Genomic DNA, 18438 nt, shown 5'->3' with positions numbered 1-18438 from the left:
GGTCGTTGATTCCTTAAGGCTGGCTATGCATTTATTTCGCAGATTTTTCTTCTATGGAAGAAATTATACACTGTTCTGCTAGGTATAAGAAGTCTAACGGTAATTTTTTTGTCTTTATGGTGAAGGTTATGCATTCAACAAACATTTGGGTGCTTCCATGTATGCACCAAGTACTGTGCTAAGCACCCACTCTTAAATGGTACGACAGACGTGAGCCCTATCCTAGCGGAGCCTGTGGCCCACTGTGGGGGTGGAGAGGAGGGGCCGCAAATAAATATAAAATTCGATCGAAATGTTGTAAATAACAGCAATAGTCTGTTGAGATGGAGAACAAGGTGCGAGGAGGGGACCAAGCTAGGGTGATTAGTTGACAACTTCCTGAGGTGACTTTCGAGCAGAGACTTAGAGGATGAGAAAGAGCCAGGCCTAGGAAACCGGGTCAAGTTCACGCGAAGTCAGTTTAAAATAGCCTCAACCTCAGCAGTAGCCAGGGCGCAGGTCCGAGCGTGGAGGCTTCGCCGCCAGCACTAAACATGGCGCCGGGGGCGGAGCGTGCCCGAGCCGGGATTGGCCGGCCCGGAGCGGCATCACGTGGGCGGCCGCCGAGCATCCGGGCTCCCGCGGCGGCGCTACGGAGGTTCCCGCGAGCGGGCGGCGCGGCGAGCGGACGGCGGGTCTCCCTGGCGGTCCGCGGGCCGAGCATGGCTGGCTCCCTGCCTCCCTGCGTGGTGGACTGCGGCACCGGGTAAGAGCTCCGGCACCACCCCGCCGCGGCCCGCCCCGCCCCGGCGCGAGCACCTGCCCGCCCCGCCGCGCCTCACCTGAGGCCGCGCCGCCGGCCCGCAGGGCCGGCCACCTGTGCGCCCCGCCCTCCCGCGCGCCCAGGCCGGTTCCTGGAAGGGGAGGGTCGCGGGGGCAGCTCGCCCCGCCTCCGCGGGGTCCGCCGGCTTTCGGGGAGGGAGCTGCACACCCTCTGACGTTACCTGCCTCTCCCCACCTGCCCGAGCCTCTACCTTCCGACATTCCCCAAACGGACCCTCGTTCCAGCCCCCCAAGTTCATGTCTTTTCTCCTCGCCGGCAGTTCCTTGCCGCTTACTTGGGGAGGTTTCACGTCGATCTGCCGACCTGACGCCTTATTTGCAGCTCGCTCTGCTCTGCCGGTGCGGAACGGGTCGCCCAGGCTAAGGTCTAGTTTGCGTAGACTTGCCTATTCGCTTAAAGAAATGATGTTAAAAAGACTCCATTTTGAAAAAGTCTAAATTTGGGAAAGCCTCTTTACTTTTTCGGTGTGATTGTTTCTTTTGATGTTAAAACATGCGAAAGAGACTTTCGGATATTTCTTGTACTTACAGTGGCCCAAGGTTCGCTGATTTGGGGAAGGTACTTAGTGAATCCATCTAGCCAGTGATTTGGAAATTCAGGCTTGCCTGCTTGCGTTATAGATGAAGTACTTAATAAAATAGCCTGGAAGTAAATTTAGCCTCTTAAAAGATTTTTCAACACGGGCTTTTAATAATTTTTGTCACAAAATCTTCCACGGCATGTTCATCTTAGCCTTGGTGCTTTTCTGAAGAAAAATGCACTTGGTTTGGTTTCCTTGACAACCTTGTGGGAGTGTCTTTAATTTGCTACAGTCCGTCTCGGACTGATCGCCCTATTGCTGTAGTTTTAGGCAGGAAAAAGCTGCCTCTTGGCTTGTGCGAGTTCTTTTTGAAATATATGCAGCACCGCAAGTTTAGTGGTTCTTTGTTTTGGAAGATGTTTTGCTCCTCAAAACACAAGGCAAAAATCAAAATTGGTATTAACATAACCCCACCTCTCCCGTCGTTGACTCCTTATGCATCCACCCCCAAACCCCCCCAGTCTCAGGGTTCACCCCATGCCCGTCTGAGGTCTGGTTGTGTCAGAGTGAAGGCAACAGGTAAACATATTTAATTGCCACACCTGCGTGTGAGGTTTTTGCTTTTGTATTTTTGGTTTTGTAAAACTATTGAAATGTAAAGCGCTTCTTGATAGAGGCAAGAGGATAAAGCCCCCAGTTTGTCATACCTTTAATATTAGTAAGCTGGGGACCTTACTTGTCACTCCTGCTATAAGTATCTAAGACATGGTGCTCGATATTGACCTTTTGAGCTAAGTGATAAGTGTAACTTTGCTCACTTGGAGCTACATCATCAATACAGTCATTTTATGGCCCCAGATCGTGCTGCTGTCTTCATTCTGTTGTAGGCTTTGATGTTCAGACATGAGAACAGTGTCAGGGCACCTTTCTGGTGGGTTTCACGTGGACATTGTCTGTCATGGGACCGGCTGGCTCTGTCATGAGTTCCCAGTGCCCAGTGTGTGGCCAGAGGGAGCAGCCTGCAAGAGTCTACGTTGATTTAAGCATATTAATAGTTCTTATATTTCCCAGAGAGCTAAAATTGTTTTTGAATTAACTTTTACCTCAAAATAAGCTAAAAAGAGGTAGAGTGCACATGGAAATAACCAGTATCAAGGAAAAGCATGGGCCCAGTGGTTGCCTGTAGTCAGGCTTCACATTTGGCCTTAGTCTTCCTGTCTGACACAATTATGAGAGAGCCATCGTCAGTTACACAATTCTCATCATCAGGAAGAGAAGTGCCTGTTTCTAAGGTGAAAAGGCGTTTTATAAGAAGATTCTAAAAGAAAATTCACCTTGTGCTATACACAGTGCACATTAATGATTTAGCAGATAGTGTACGAATCAGTGATTTTTATCGCATATAGATTTCATCTTGGTGGCCAAGCGTCCTCTTGTGATAAACCTTGAGACCGTCTCAACTGCAAGTGTGTTGGGGGCCAGGAAAATAGGGAACAAGGGGTGGGCTTGATCCAAAGATAAATTATCTAAAGGAATTGTGAGGCTGCACAGTTTTCAGAAGATATTCCACAGATACTAGTCTCATGTCTCTTAACATTTTAAATGAATATTTTGCATTTTTTAAGCTTATTTTGAAAAAATTTCACATCTATGGAAAAGCTGCAAGAAGAGTACCAAAAAACTACTATGTGTGCTTCATCCACTTGGGGCAACTGTTGACAGTTGCTCTTCTCATTCTCTGCTTAGCTGTTTGTATCACTTTTTCTGAACTGAGAGTAGGTTAACTTGCTGATATTGTGCTTTTTTTACTGAAATGCTTCAATGTGTACTTTCTGAGAACAAGGACCTTCTCTTGGATAATCACAGACTGATGAATAAAATCAAAACAAATGTTTATGCAAGAGTATTATGTGCATTCTGGATTCACATGAACAGTCCCATTTATGTCTGTCTTGTGGACTCTCACCCCCTTCCTCATCCAGCACCGTACACTGTGTGTGGTTGTCATCACCTCTTTTAAGTCTCATTTAACTGGACCAATTCCTTAGCCTTTTTCTGTCTCTAAAGACATTCACCCTTTTGGCAGCCAGTTGTCATGTGTAATGCTGGTTTGCCATGTAGGCTTCTCTGGTATTGCTCTGTGATAGCTACAGGGTATTCACTTTTGTCAGGACTACCACGGCAGTGACATTTCATAGTGCAGTCCCATTAGAACACTCCCCTCTCCTTTATTGAGGTGTAATTGATCATGACCTTGTATAAGTTTAAGATGTACAACAGTGTTGATTTGAAACATTTCTATATTGCAAAATGATTATCACCATAGTAATAGCTCATACCTCTATCACATCACATAATTACATTTCTTTTTTGTGGTGAGAACAAGTAAGATCTCTTAGCAAGTTTCAAATATATGATACAGAATTATTAATTATAATCACTGTGCTAAACATTAGACCCTTAGGATTTATTCATGCTATTAGAAAGAAGGCTTAGGTGGTGATATGCGTCATTCTTGAAGTTCACTTGGCTTTAGAATAGGGCGATGTCCACTGATTTGTCCACTGTACAGTTAATGGTTTTCCCCTTTGTAATGTCATTTTGTGGAGAGGTGTTTTGAGATTATGTAAATATCCTTATCCCTTAAACTTTCACCCATTAATTTTAGTATCTTTTGGTGGTTCTTGACCTAATTGTAGAATGTTGTTTGGAAAATTGTGATTAAAAAAAAAAACTCCGTGTGTATATTTATTAGTTAACATTTTACTATAAGGATGTACCTTTTCGTAGACCTCATCTATTTGTTTTTCATCTATACGGGTTATTATTTTATTCAAAGGGTTATAACTCATTATGTCATTCTTGGTGTATTCCGTGGGTTATTAGTACTTTATGTTTTGAAGTTTAAATTATTCCAGTATGGCCAACAGAAACCCATTCATGCTGTTTCTGGTGTTATTTAGACCTGGCCCCATCATTTTTGGAGCATTTTACTGTAATCAAAAGACAGCAGTGATAGCCTTGTGCATGCATGCATGCATCTTTTTGTATTTTTTGCTGAATATCTTTGGGATAGATTTCTAGAAGTGGGATTTCTGGGTCAAAGGGTAACTGCATATGTAATTTTGTCAGACACTGTCAAATCCCAGTTGTGTGGTATCCTCACCAGCAATGTCTGAGAGTGTTTATATCTTCTCACGGACTCTTAACAGAGTATATTGTCAAATATTTTGATTTTTACTAATCTAGAAGGTAAGAAATGGTATCTTTTTACAGTTTTAATTTGAGTTTCTTTTATTATGCAGTAAGATGAACATCTCATGTTTAAGAGGCATTTGCATTTCTGTTTTGTCTCTTAATTTCTCTAACCTATTTTTCTGTGGGTTTTTGGTCATATGCTTCTTTATTTTTAGAAACTCTTCATATATTGGAGTGTGTTGGAGGTCCCAGAGACCACCCCCAGGTTCAGTGATTTGCTAGGAACACAACTCGTGAAAAAATACAAAGCAGAAACATCTAAGGTACAAAACACATGAGGTGGAGTCTGGAGGAAACCAGAGCAAATATCCAGAGTCCTCCTTCAATGGAATCACACAAATGTGCTTAATCGGTACCTAGTGTGACAGCACAGCCAGGGAAGCCCATTAGAGACTCGACATCCAATGTGCTTACTAGAGCTGGTCATGGCACCTTCTGTGTAGCACATACCAAAATTCTAGGGCCCTGGAAGGGAAGCAGGGGTTCAGCATAAACTATATTTTGCGTGGTTTAGGCACGATGAGTCCCTCTCATCATTTAGGGAATGGTGGGAGACTTCCTGAAATCTAAGTTCCCAGATGCCAGCCAAAGGCCATGCTTGTAAGCAGGTCTTTCTAAGGATTGTGGTCCTAGAACTCTTAGCTCTTTTCTGCACATAGGGTATTAACCCTTTATGATATAAGTTGCAAATACATTTTCCCTGTGTATCGTTTGTCTTTTGTCATGCAAAGATGTTTTAAAAACTAATCAGATTTACTTCTTTTTCTCATTGTTCCTGGACTTTGAGTCATAATTAAGAAAATTTTTTTTCCATTCTCAGATTATGTGGGGTTTTAAAAATGGTTTCATTTTTTCATTTAAATCTCTAATCCATTTGGAATGTATCTTGGGATATTGTAAGAGGAAAGGGCATAGTTGGAGCCACTTCTGTCTTTTTTCCTTTTTGCTTTCTCGTTTATCTTAATATCATTTATGGAAAAAACCCAATGCTTGGAGATGCTGCTTTGTCATGTACTAAATTTTTCTATGCAATTGTGTTTATTTCTAGGTTTTGTTATGTGTTAGATTAATCTTTCCCTTTGTACACCAGCACCACGGGATGTTTATTACTGAGGCTTTAGGATGATTTCATATGTGATGGAGTTGGCTCCTCCTGCCCATCCCAGTCGTTTTTTAAGGTTTCCCATCTATTCTTGCTTGTTACTCCAAATGAACATTATAATCAGCTTCTCTAGTTCCAGAGGAAAATGTTATTTGGATCGTATTAAACTTGTAAGTTAATTTAACGAGGACCATCATCTTCATGATGGTGAGTCTTCCTGTCACTGAACGTGGTATACCTTGCCATTAGTTCAAGTCGATTTTGTGTCTTTTAGGAATGTTGTGTTCACCTCAGGTACATTTCTTGTTAAGTTTGTTAAGTTTACACCTAGGTATGCAATTTTCTTGTTATCATAAATAACGTCTTCCCTTTCATTATATTTTCTGGTTTTCTTAAGTTAAGACTACTAATTTTTGTGTGTTACTTTTATAATCTGCTACTTTACAAAATGCTGTTAGGTTGATGTGAATTTTTACCTTGATTTTCAGATTTTTCAGATACAAAGTCTTGTTATTAGCAAATAGATTGTTTTACCTCTTTCTTTCGATTCCTAGGGGCTCTTATAATTGCCTTTTTTTTTTTGACAAACTGCAGTGACCATTAAAAATAATGTTAAATAGGAGTGGAGTTAGCATTATTCTTTTGTTAATTACTTTGGTGGGGTAGCTGCTGGCATTTCTGAAATAAGTAATATGCTGGCCTTTGGGCTGCTCTGTGTGTATGTGTGTGTTTATGTACATACATACACGTGCATATATACAAACATGTATAGCTATGTATACATATATGTGTCAGATTAAGTATCTCTGTCAGTTTCTTTTTTTGGAATGTTTATAACATGAATGGGTGTTAGATGTCAGATATCTCTATCATAAGTTGAACATGTTGTTTCCTTTCTTAGCTAGTTAATATGATGGATTATGTGAATGGATTTCTTAATATCGAACCACTCTTGTATTCTGGAATAATCCCCACTTGATCAAGATGCATTATTTTTTAATGTGTTAGTAGATTCTGATTGTTATTATTTTGGTCAGATTTTTGCATCAATAAAAGTGTGACTGATTTGTAGTTAGGTTTTGGTACAATCTTTGTCAGGTTTTAGGATTGGTGTTACAGTCTTCATAAAACAGAGTAACAAGTTTTCCTTTCTTTTCTGGTCTTTGGAATAGTTTAAATAGTATTGGGATTATCTGAATATTAAGGTCTTAGTGGAATTCCCCAATGACACTGTCTGGGTTTAGTGCCTTCTCTTGGGCAGAGTTCTGCCACTCTCCCTGTTTCTTATAAGCCTGTTAGACTTTATGTCTGTAGTGGGATAATTTTGGTGTGCTGTATTTGTCAAAAAAAATATACTTCTTCTAGATTTTTCAAACGTGTGAATATAATAACATCATGATTTTTAAAAAAATTCTGTTTTTATGGTTGTTTTTCTCTTTCTCACTCAGTTTTATGTATTTTTGCTTTCATCCTTTACTCCCGGTGGTTTACCTGTGACTTGTCTGTTTTGTGGATCTTTTTTCAAAGGACAAATTTTGGGGTTTACTTACTGGTTCTACTATTTTTTGGCTTTTGACTGATTTATTCTGCCTTTTTAAACTTTTCCTTTCTGCTTTCCTTTATTCGGTTGTTTTTTTGCAGTTGGATATAATAAAATAACTTATTTTTTTCCTTTATATGGGAAAGGTGTTTAATAATACAGAATTTTGGCTGCTACATTTTTGGCTTTATGTATCCCTTAGATTTAGATATTTTTTTCATATAATTTTCAAGAATTTCTGTTGTTTTGTTTTGAATTTCCCTTTTAATATTTCTGTGTTGCATGTTTTAAAGTTTTCAGGTGAAAGGACCTTTTTAAAAAATTTGATGTCTAATTTTATTACTTATGGTCAGAGAGCACTGCTTTATTTGTACTCTTTGGACTTCATGAACTAAGGTATAGCCAATTTTGTGAATGTTTTATATGTACCTGGAAAGGTGTGTTCTCTGTTAGTGTGCTCAGAGTTCAGCATGTATCTTTATGAGCCACCTTACTGAGGGTGTTACTCAGGTCTCCCAGTTTACTTTTTTGTCTACTTACTCTCCTCTTGGCCTGAGAAGAGTGTAAGTCTCCTATCATTAGTGTATTTCTTGTTTATCTCTCCTTGCTTTATGAAGATTACTGCTGCCTTGTTGAGTCTGCATATTAGCAGTTTGTGTCTGCACCACAGTTACCGCCTTGGCACCGTGAGTGTCCTCTTTTCAGTGGTTTTAGGTACTTTGTCAGTGTGGGTAAACCTGTAACGTGTCCAGAATATCTCGCCTGGCTTTGGTACATCTGCATATCAGCAGGTGTTCAGAGGGGGAAAGAAGTATGGTCTTAGTACATTTGCATCTTTCCTCAGGGGTGGAGAAGTTCATCTCCATATCAGTGCGTAATTACCTGGGCCACAGAGGGCTTCTCTGAACCTGAGAGGTGAGGAGGGCTGGTTTTGCTGCTGCTTGAGCAGGAGAGAGAGAAGGGCCGGACTGCAGTTTTGTAAGCATTAAACAGATTTTAAACTTTATTTCTCCCTTTGACTGTTTTCGGTTTTTAGAGGTATTTTGCCCTGGGATTTCCTCTCTCTGGACTAAAAAAGTAAAGTAGTAAGAACAGTAAAAAGTCAGAAAGTAAAAGAACAGTAAAAAATAGGGCAAACAAATGAAAACTAAAAGAAGGCAGTATTAAGTGCATGCAAAAAGCTTTAAATGAAGCAAGTGGTTCATTTAGTTGTTTATTTTTGACTCATTTAAACAAGGTAATATGCACCCTAATTAAACCAGGCAAATGGTGCTCGAAGGCTTATGTAAAAATACCCAGGGCTCTGCTCTTCCTATTCCCTGTCCTCCCCCAGAAACTACTATTTTCAACTTTTAATTCTGTCTTCTGGCATTTATGGGTTTCCATATTTCTAAATAATATACGAACATGTATCTTTTGATGCGATCATCAGTTTTTCTCATTATCTACTGATTTGCTGTTGTTAGCTGATGATTTAATTCTCTTACACAGCCTTCCCGTTTCTCCCTCCCTGTTCTCCCAATGGAGTACATTTTCCAGTTAAATCTGCGATCAGTGTTGCATTATTATGTCTATGCAAATATACTTACTAATTCATTGATGTGCACCATAGTTCTTTTTTTTCAGTTTTGTTTTTACTAAAGTTAATGATTACATCATTTGTTTTGTTTACTTTGTAACCTTTGCTAATTATTTTCCATATTTTAAAGTAGCCAGCCCCACAGTACAATTTTTCATAAGGTTAATCACATTAAAGAATCTTTGAGTCCATTTGTTTTTGGAGGTGTCCTTTTGGCAGGCCTCTGCCTTTCTCTCTGGGCCCACTGCTTTTTGGGCCTGCCAGTCTGGGACCTCCCTCCCCTGTAACCTTGGAAGTATTTCCTGTGTCCTTCTCTTGGATTGAGTCTGTTTCCACAGTCGCATTGCCTCCTGTTCCTCCCTTGAGCCGGTGGTCCTCCAGGAAGTAAGTAGCTGTGTCGGGTAAAAAGGCACCTCCTCTGCACGTTTGTCATCCTTCCACCATCACTCTGGGGGTTCTGAGCCTCTCTCCTGTGTTTTCTGTATTCCACGTCTTTGATTTTCTCCTTTGTTTTGGAATAGGGCGTCCTCCAGTAGGTTCTGAGAAAGGATGTGTGGGAGGTGAATTGTTCTTGTTCTTTGCTTGTCTGAAATGTTTTTTCTCTAATTCCTCATTTGGTTGATGTTTGGGTATAGTGATCAGGGTTGGAAATAATTTTCCTTCAGACTTTTTAAGACACCAGTTCTTTGTTTTCTTGCTTCTGGTTTTGCTGCTGAGAAGTCTGAAGTCTTTGTGAATGACTTGGGCTTCTCCACTCCGCTTTCTGGAAGCTTGCAGGATTTTCTGTCACTGGTTTCTGAAATTTCACAATAATGTGCCTTGAAGTAGGTCTTTTTTTCTTCCATTGTGCTGGCCATTTTGCAAGCTCCTCCAATTTGAAAACTTGTGTGTTTGAATTCTGCGTAATTATCTTAATTATTTTTTAAAAATTATTTCTTGCTTTCCTTTGTGCGTGTGCATGTGTGTTCTTTTTCTGGGAATTCCTGTTATTCATATATTGAATTCTTGGGTTATGTCTCTGACTTTATTTTTCTCTCTTGTTTTCCATCATTCTGTTTTTTTTGTACTTCTGTTTTTAAGGTATCACTGACACACTTACCGAGGTTTCACAAGAAAAACAATGTGGTTCTTATTGAGTCCCCCCTGCCCCATATCCCATTGCAGTCACTGTCCATCAGTGTAGTAAGATGCCACAGAGTCCCTACTTGTCTTCTCTGTGCTACACTGTCTTCCCTGTGACCCCACACACACCATGTGCACCAATCATGATACCCCTCAGTCCCCTCCCCCACCCCTCCCCTTTGGTAGCCACTAGTCCCTTGGAGTCTGTGGGTCTGCTGCTGTTTGGTCCTTCAGTTCTGCTTTGTTGTTATACTCCACAAATGAGGGAAATGATTTGGTATTTGTCTTTCTCTGCCTGACTTATTTCACTGAGCATAATACCCTCTAGCTCCATCCATCTAACCCTGTTCTTTTAATTTTTTCTCTGTATTTTTAATTTTCAAGAGCTTTTTTTGTTTTCTGAATGTTCTTTTATAGTCTCTTGCAGGAATATCTTCTCATACAGTGTTGATAATAGTTTTTTTTTTTTTTTGGGTGATAGTGTTGGTAGGGTTCTTCTCCCTGTATACTTTCTGTTTCCTCCAAGTTGATTTTTTGATTTAAATGTTTTCATCTCTATCTTTCATGGTAGAGGCTTTCCTCAGATGTTGATCATTTCTGGCTGCCTGGTCATGATTAAAAGTTAGAAAATTAAAAAGCTTATTGGACCCTTGAATGGATTTGGCTTACTGCTTTGGAGCTTCATTGAGGGTGGTGTAGGCAGGATGTTGGGGAATCTCTGGTATTAAGGTCTTTAGATCCTTCCTCTTGCTTGATCAGTTTTCCCAGAGAATATACTTCTGATCTTCTGCTTGGAAGGTCAGGTCTGGGTTCAAGTGTTCTGAGAGCTGAATAGGGTAGAGGGTGTCTTAGACGCCAGCTTTTATTGTGTATTCAGTCAAGTAATCACTTCATTTTCAAAACGATTCCCTGCCAGTTGACGTTGAGTCCAAAATGTAAGGTTGAAGGCACTGGGGGGAGGGGGGAGCACGTCGGACACTGACGATGTGCCAAAGTCCCCGGCTGCTGCCTCCTCCCAACCTGAAAAATGTGCCTTAGGCTGGCCAATCCTCGTGCCGCTGTAAATCTGAGCTCTGCCTCCCCCTGCCTTCTTTAAAAACTGGCTGTCTGCCCTGCTGAGTGTGACTTCCCTGGCCTGTGTTTCACACCGAGGAACATCACCCGGGAACTGCGCTCAAATAAACTGCCTGGCCCTTTGTTGCCTCTCGTCGCCTGCTTATTTCGGCTGGAATTTATCTTACACAAAGAAAGACCCTTTACTTTACACTCTTCAGAGAGTCATCTTCCAAAGAATGATGGGTCCAGGGAGGAGCAGTTGCCCAGCAGGGCAGGGCAGCGGAGGGGATCTCACCCAGGCCCTTCAGTCCCAGTCCCATCAGTGTCTACCTGTGCAGCTACCAGTTCTGGAGCCTTTAAGGATCGGGGTGTGTGTGGTGGGCTGATTCTCAGCTTTGCTTCTGTAGCTTTTCTTACACCTCCAAAGCCATTTGTCACTGACCCTCATCTGTCCAGAGCCAAACTTTTACTGTGTTTCCTCCTCTTTTCTCCCTGTTGCAATTTATTATATCTTTAAAAAACCATTTTGCTTGGTTTTCTTGGGGCTTCAGGACAGAGTGAAATTAGACATGTTGGGTCCACTGTTTTAACCTGGAAGTCAGAGTTCACTTTGTAATGCTCAAGATCCATAAAGAAGTCATAAATCATAATCTTACATTTACTAAATGTAGAACAAAAAATGCTGCCAGTAGAAAGAGAAATGCATAATATAAAATTTAGGTAAAATAATATATAAATTTTTTAACGTATTGAACTCTGTGTCCTATAAACAGAGACTACTCTTTTCTATACAGAAAGCCAAGGAATGTTTGCAGAATTTGATTGTATGTTGATTTACAATGTGCTGTGTGGAGAGTGTATTATTAAGAAACTATCATTAAGATATGGGAACAATTTTAGTTTTATCAAAATCATATTCTAAGGCAGTCTGCAGTCACTTTTTTTTTTAACTGAGGATATTAAGAGGGAGTAGAGCTATTCTTCTTGAAGCTTAGGGTTTGATATTGGACCTCATAAAGGGTCTCAATCAAAAGAACCTCCTTGCAGGATACAGTTTGAAAAACCTTGTTCTAAGATGTGACATTTTCACTTTCAAATATAAATTAATTGAGCTTAAATTGTCACCTTCTGCTCTAGACACATGGTTGTAGGAGGAATTTCAACTATATGTAAATATGTTGAGTTGATGGCAGATTAATTCTTCTGACTGCAGAACTGAAAAACTGAAATATCTATATGCTTTACGGCTGTGGAAAGAGTGGCATTCAACAATGAGTGAAAGGAACTTAACACAAGGACTGTTCAAAATGTTTGGGGCAAATGAGGATCTGTTGTATTTATAAAAAGACATGGGAAGGAGACCCAAGAATGGGAGGTGGCTGGAAGGCAGAAGTGGGGTGGATGGGTATAGGGTTGGAAGTGAGACTTCTTTAGTGGATACCTTTTTACAGTGTTCTGAAGTTCCAGCCATAAGGACATGTTTAAAAGGCAGAGTTGTCACTATTAGTATTGCTTTATGCAGCTATTGATTCTGTTTCCCTATGTCCTGATTTCCATATGAAAAAAGGTCTCAGGTCAGAGGATCCATGGAAGGTGGCATTAGTTTGAGAATGTGGCATTGTTTATATATTTTTGAGAATGATCCCTGCCTCCACCATGTTGGCTATCATTTTGGAAGTTAGTGTTGAGATAAACAGATAAAAAAATCAGTGGCTTTTAACGTAAAAGTTGTTGGTATTGATTCCTTGTTTACACGTTTCAGAAAACTTGACTGCTCTAGTTCTCCCCATTTGGGTGAAAAGAAATACATAGTATTAGGAGAGACACAGTCTGAAAATTTAGTATAGTAAGGGATTTTCAAAGTAGAAACTATGAAAGAAATTACTCAAGGAAAACAATTGGCAGATTTGATCACCTAAACTGTTCAGTTATATCAGTTATATGTCAGAAAACATAATTTAGAAAAATTGGCAATATATATAGGCAATCATTAATATCTTGAGTATGTGAGAGTTCTAACAAATTGATAAAATACTAAAACTCTAGTAGAAAACTAAGGGCAACTCATAGAAGAAATGTAGATCACAAATACAGATCAGTAGCATCCAGTAGTAAGATAAATACAGTAATTGAACAATGTGATCTTTTTACTTTTGAATTAGGAAATAACTTACGGAAATGGTAACATCAGTGAGGTAGGGATTATTATTATTCACCTTTTACAGATGAAGAACTGGGGTACACAGGGATTAATTTGCTGGCCTAATATCATGTGGTGGTGTGCCCTAAACCCAGCCTCGTGAGCCCCACTGAGTTCCCTCACATCGTAAGTAAGTGCTGATTTGCAACTATTTTCAAATCACGTTATACGTCTATATATGGTGGCAACACAAGTCTTCATTTCTGATGGTTGTATAGCATTTTATTGGGTGGTTCTTATAATTTATCTTCTGTTGGCATTTGAACGTTTCCAGTTTTTTGTTGTTTTGCTATTATAATGCTTTGGTGAACATTTTTTGTGCATATCTTTGCATATATGTAAAATTGCTTTTGGGGGGTAAATTCATAGAAATTGCTATTTGGACAGTAAGGTAATATATTTAAACTATTTGGAAAAAAAGGTGTATATATTAAAAAGTTTGATTATGTGAAATTTCCCTTTATAGTGACTCTTCAGCCTTTTACTACTCATGTATAATTTACTTCCACCTTCTTCATTATTGGTCCTGAATGTTTTTGCATTAAGTTTATAGGTGAATTTAGTGATATTTGATGTTTCCTTTAAAAATATTGAGTTTTCCTATACAAGAGTAATGCATGTCTCAGTTTATTTGCCTGCTTGTATGTGGAGAGTTTCTCCCATACAACATATAGTTTATTCTTAAGAGTAATATTATTCTGCGCTGTTGCCATATCATGAATGGGAGCTGTTCATCCAGTATATATATTCTCACTTGCTGTTAGGAATGAAAGTTGCTGAGTTTTGTCTGTTTGTTTAGTAACTGGTCATCTTACTGGATTCCCTATTGCTTTTAGTTTCTCACTTAATTTTCTTAGATATTCCAGGTCTACAATTAAATTTATAAATGCATTTTTGTCTCCTTCCCAATATTATTTCTTTTACTTAGTTCTTTGTGATTTGTATTGTTTAGTTCTTCTAAAACAGTATTAAATGAGAATAGTGATAGTGGGTCTCCTGGCTTAATTCTGATTGCAATAGGGGTGCTTCTAGTTTTTCATATTCTAAGAGATTTGAGGGATTCTGCCTCCCCCTCCACTCCCCATCATCTCTTCCTAAGGGTTACATATTTCTGTTTAGAGCTTGAGTTTTTTTTTCTTCCCACTGGTCAATTGAGCTTAGATTCTTTTTTACCATATCTTAGTTACATAAACAGTGGTATTGAAAAGAATTTCTTACATTTTTTTCATAGAATATCTTAACACACAGTATTCTAAATAATAAGACAAAATTGGTTCATTTGAGTCCTTTCTTCTGAACTTTAACCAGTATTAAACTTCAACATTATAGGTACATTTTATTTGTAAGCAGCATATAGGTGGGTCTTGCTTTTTTATCCATTCTATTACTCTGTGTCTTTTGATTGGTGCATTCAGTCCATTTACATTTAGGGTGATTATTGAAAGATATTTACTTATTGCCATTGCAGGCTTTAGATTCGTGGTTACCAAAGGTTCAAGGGTAGCTTCTTTACTATCTTACTGCCTAACTTAACTCGCTTATTGAGCTATTATAGACACTGTCTGGTGATTCTTTATTTCTCTCCCTTCTTATTCCTCCTCCTCCATTCTTCTTTATATGTTAGGTGTTTTATTCTGTACTCTTTTGTGTTTCCTTTGACTGCTTTTGTGAGTAGCTGATTTTATTTTTTGCCTTTAGTTAGTATTTGATTGGTCTGCTTTCTTTGCTGTGATTTTATTTTCTCTGGTGACGTCTATTTAGCCTTAGGAGTGCCCCCATCTAGAGCAGTTCCTCTAGAATACCCTGTAGAGGTGGCTTGTGGGAGACAAATTCCCTCAACTTGTGCTTGTCTGGGAATTGTTTAATCCCTCCTTCACATTTAAATGAAAATCATACTGGATACAGTATTCTTGGTTCAAGGCCCTTCTGTTTCATTGAATTAAATATATCATGCCATTCTCTTCTGGCCGGTAAGGTTTCTGTTGAGAAGTCTGATGATAGCCTGATGGGTTTTCCTTTGTAAGTGACCTTTTTTCTCTCTCTGGCTGCCTTTAATACTCTGTCCTTGTCCTTGATCTTTGCCATTTTAATTATTATGTTTCCTGGTGTTCCCCTCCTTGGGTCCCTTGTCATGGGAGTTCTGTGTGCTTCTGTGGTCTGAGAGGCCATTTCCTCCCCCAGTTAGGGGAAGTTTTCAGCAATTATTTCTTCAAAGACACTTTCTATCCCTTTTTCTCTCTCTTCTTCTTCTGGTACCCTATAATGCAAATATTGTTCCGTTTGGATTGGTCACACAGTTCTCTTAATATTCTTTCATTCCTGGAGATCCTTTTATCTCTTTCTGCATCAGCTTCTCTGTGATCCTGTTCTCTGATTTCTATTCCATTAACGGCCTCTGGCACCTCATCCAGTCTGCTCTTAAGTCCTTCCAGAGATTGTTTTATTTCTGTATTCTTCCTCCTAACTTGATCCTTTAGCTCTTGCACATTTCTCTGCAGGTCCATCAGCATGGTTATGATCTTTATTTTGAATTCTTTTTCAGGATAATTGGTTAAATCTATCTCCCCAGGCTCCCTCTCAGGGGCTGTCTGGGTAATTCTGGACTGGATCAAATTTTTCTGCCTTTTCATGGTGATAGAGGTAGTCATAGGCAGGTGGCACGTGTGTCAGCTGGGAGAACAAAGTCCCTTCCTGCTTGCTGGTCGCCTTGCCCTTCTCCACTGCCTGTGCCGGTTACCCGCACATGGGGAGCAGCTTCCGGTTTTTTTTTCTGAGTCACCACGGGCAGGGCAGCCGTCAGGGCAGCGCAGAGCCCCGCGGGGAGAGAGGCAGGTGTGCTGGGTGTGCTCTCCTGTGAGAATGGCGACCCTTCGCGCCCAGTCCCAGCTTCCTCTGTCTATGCCAGGCAGCCATACACTGGCGGGGACTCTGAGTCTGTCCTGGGCAGCTGTGGAGGAGGCTCTGGGTGGCTGCTGTGGGTGCGGCCACTCTCAGGCTGCTCCCTTGCTGTGGCGGGGCCGCGCGGGGCAGGGGTGGGTGGGGAAGAATGGACAGGAGGCTGTGTATCGCCATGAGGGGCTTCAGAGCTGTGCTGTGGCCCAGGGGGTTTAGGGTGCCTGAGGTTCCCTGGGATTCCCAGTTGCTGGGCTGAGTGTGCCGGGACGATTCCGTCCAGCTGTGAGGCCCCTGTCCCTTTAAGACTTTCAAAAAGCACTTGCTTTTCTTTTGTCCCAGGGGCACCAGCCGCAGGGACCCACTTGCAGGGTTTACTGTTCCGTTTCTCTAATATCCAGCACCCCATGCACTGTGTGTCTGTGCTCTGGTGCGGATGACTAGGGCTGGGTATTTAGCAGTCCTGGGCTCCCTCTCCCTCCCCGTTCCTGCTCCTTTCCTCCGGCCAGTGGGCTGTGGTGAGGGGCGCTCAGGTCCCGCCGGGCCGCGGCTTGTATCTTACCCCCTTCGTGAGGTGCTGAGTTCTCGCAGATGTAGATGTAGCCTGACTGTTGTACTGTATCTTCTGGTCTCTCTTTTAGGATTAGTTGTATTTGTTGTATTTTCAAAAATATATGTGGTTTTGGGAGGAGATTTCCACTGCCCTACTCATGCTACCATCTTGGCTCCTCCCCCAGGTACATTTTATTTGATAATGCAGTGGGTATTAGAATGTGAGCCATGAGGGTGGCAGCTTGCATTATATAAAAATTTGAAGACGACTGCATGTGGTGTAGTTTAGTCAGTGATTCCTAAGCTGCTTGACCATCTGAGGCAGGGGTTTGGAACAAGGATGTTAATATAGATGCTCCCATTCCTTCTCTGGGGATTTCCATTAGAGAGCCTGGGAAGGCCTGGGAATCTGTATTTTAGGAGTTTCCCAGGTGATCTGATCAGCTGGTTTGGTACATACTTTCTGGAAGCTTACCTGGATGATCTTAAACTTGCCTGCCAGGTAAAGTAGGCCATGCTGTAAAGAAAAACTCAGTTTGAAATTATGTTTCTAATAGCTCAGCATTTTGAGGGACACTTTGAGAATCAGGGCAGTTTGATTCTGGACCCTTCACTCCGTCCCCATAGTATGACCTGCATAGTCGCTAGTTAGGAAACTGGTTGGAATAAAGAATGCTTCTTTGTTTTCATAAATGTTATCTTGAATACTTTTCATATTTAAAAGTTGTTTTGTTGATACTTGTTGCTTCTGCTCTTTATGTAGTTGCGCTGATGAAAGGTCATCTGTAGCGAGTCAGGCCAGTCTAGCATTGGGCTGTCTTTACAGAAGAGCTCACAAGCATTTCTTGGGTTGCATTTACAGTGTTCTGCTTCATAGGTTCTTATTGAAGTTTGGCATAAGCCTGGGTTGATGAAAACTTCATTGAAATTTTAAATTTGAATATCTGTTTTAGAAAACTCTGGTTAGGCATTTGTTACATTGTGATTATCCAAAGTTATGAAAAGTCAGGTGTATTTGATAGTATATAAGGAATATAGCGCAGAAAAATTTAAAGATAATAAATTACCATAAAGTAATCTGAATAGTTTGTGCTTTTGCCAGTGTTTTTAATGGGTTCAGTTTTGGTAGGAGGGTAAGGGAAGATCTCGTAGTAAATTTGGTAGTACATATGAATATTAACATATTTTAATGTTAGTTTGCCTCAGTCATGAAAATCATTGTTTGCTTAATGTTATTTGTGCTACAGTACCTGTGTGACTCTGACAGAGGCCTCCTTTGAAGGCTGAACTGTCCATGATAAAGCTGGGGCTTCAGAATCTGAATATTCCACCTGCTGTCATTGAATGGCATATGGTTGTGGCATCAGTATTATTTAGTTGAACTTCAGAGGTGTGGGCCTAAGAGTGCTCCAGTCCCTGCCTGCGGTCTGCCCTTTTGCTGCTTTAGGCCATAGTTTGAGATTTCAGTGTACAAAACTTTGAGGTGGTGATGAGACAGTTACTAAAGGGTATCTGCTGTCCACTGGGTTCACCATTTGTGCATTTTATGTCCACCACTATGCAAATTAGTGTGCAAGATAGCACTGTTCTAGAGCACTTTTCTCTGTGTGTGTACACACACACACACAAACTCACCCTAGGAAATCCTATTGCCCAGTTTTATAGAACCTCCGATAGGTAAAGTAACTGGCCCTGAGTTACACATTTGGCAAATAACAGAGCTGGGATTTGAACCCAGGCAATGTGGTGCCAGAGTGCATGGTCTTAACCAATACAGTAAACTCCATGCCTTTC

General features: G+C 40.6%; 1 protein-coding gene across 15 annotated transcripts in view; it reads left to right on the top strand.

Annotated features, from left to right (window-relative positions):
- The first annotated feature begins 526 nt into the window (after positions 1–526).
- The window catches only part of ACTR3B (actin related protein 3B), an 86435-nt gene continuing 68523 nt past the window's right edge, over positions 527–18438 (top strand). For 5 of the 15 annotated variants that reach the window (XM_073238164.1, XM_073238162.1, XM_073238175.1 and 2 more), the window contains exon 1: positions 591–745. In XM_073238164.1, coding sequence (XP_073094265.1) covers positions 702–745 — 44 coding nt within the window. In that variant the 5' untranslated portion in view covers positions 591–701. Of the gene's footprint in view, positions 746–1166; positions 1188–9105; positions 9207–18438 lie in introns of those variants that run through there. The other 10 variants (XM_073238168.1, XM_073238166.1, XM_073238165.1 and 7 more) reach the window with 9 other exon arrangements.

Source organism: Manis javanica, chromosome 6 (genome assembly GCF_040802235.1).
Source record: "Manis javanica isolate MJ-LG chromosome 6, MJ_LKY, whole genome shotgun sequence".
In the NCBI taxonomy this organism is placed as follows: Eukaryota; Metazoa; Chordata; class Mammalia; order Pholidota; family Manidae; genus Manis; species Manis javanica.
This window is presented reverse-complemented; position numbering and strand designations above follow the sequence as displayed.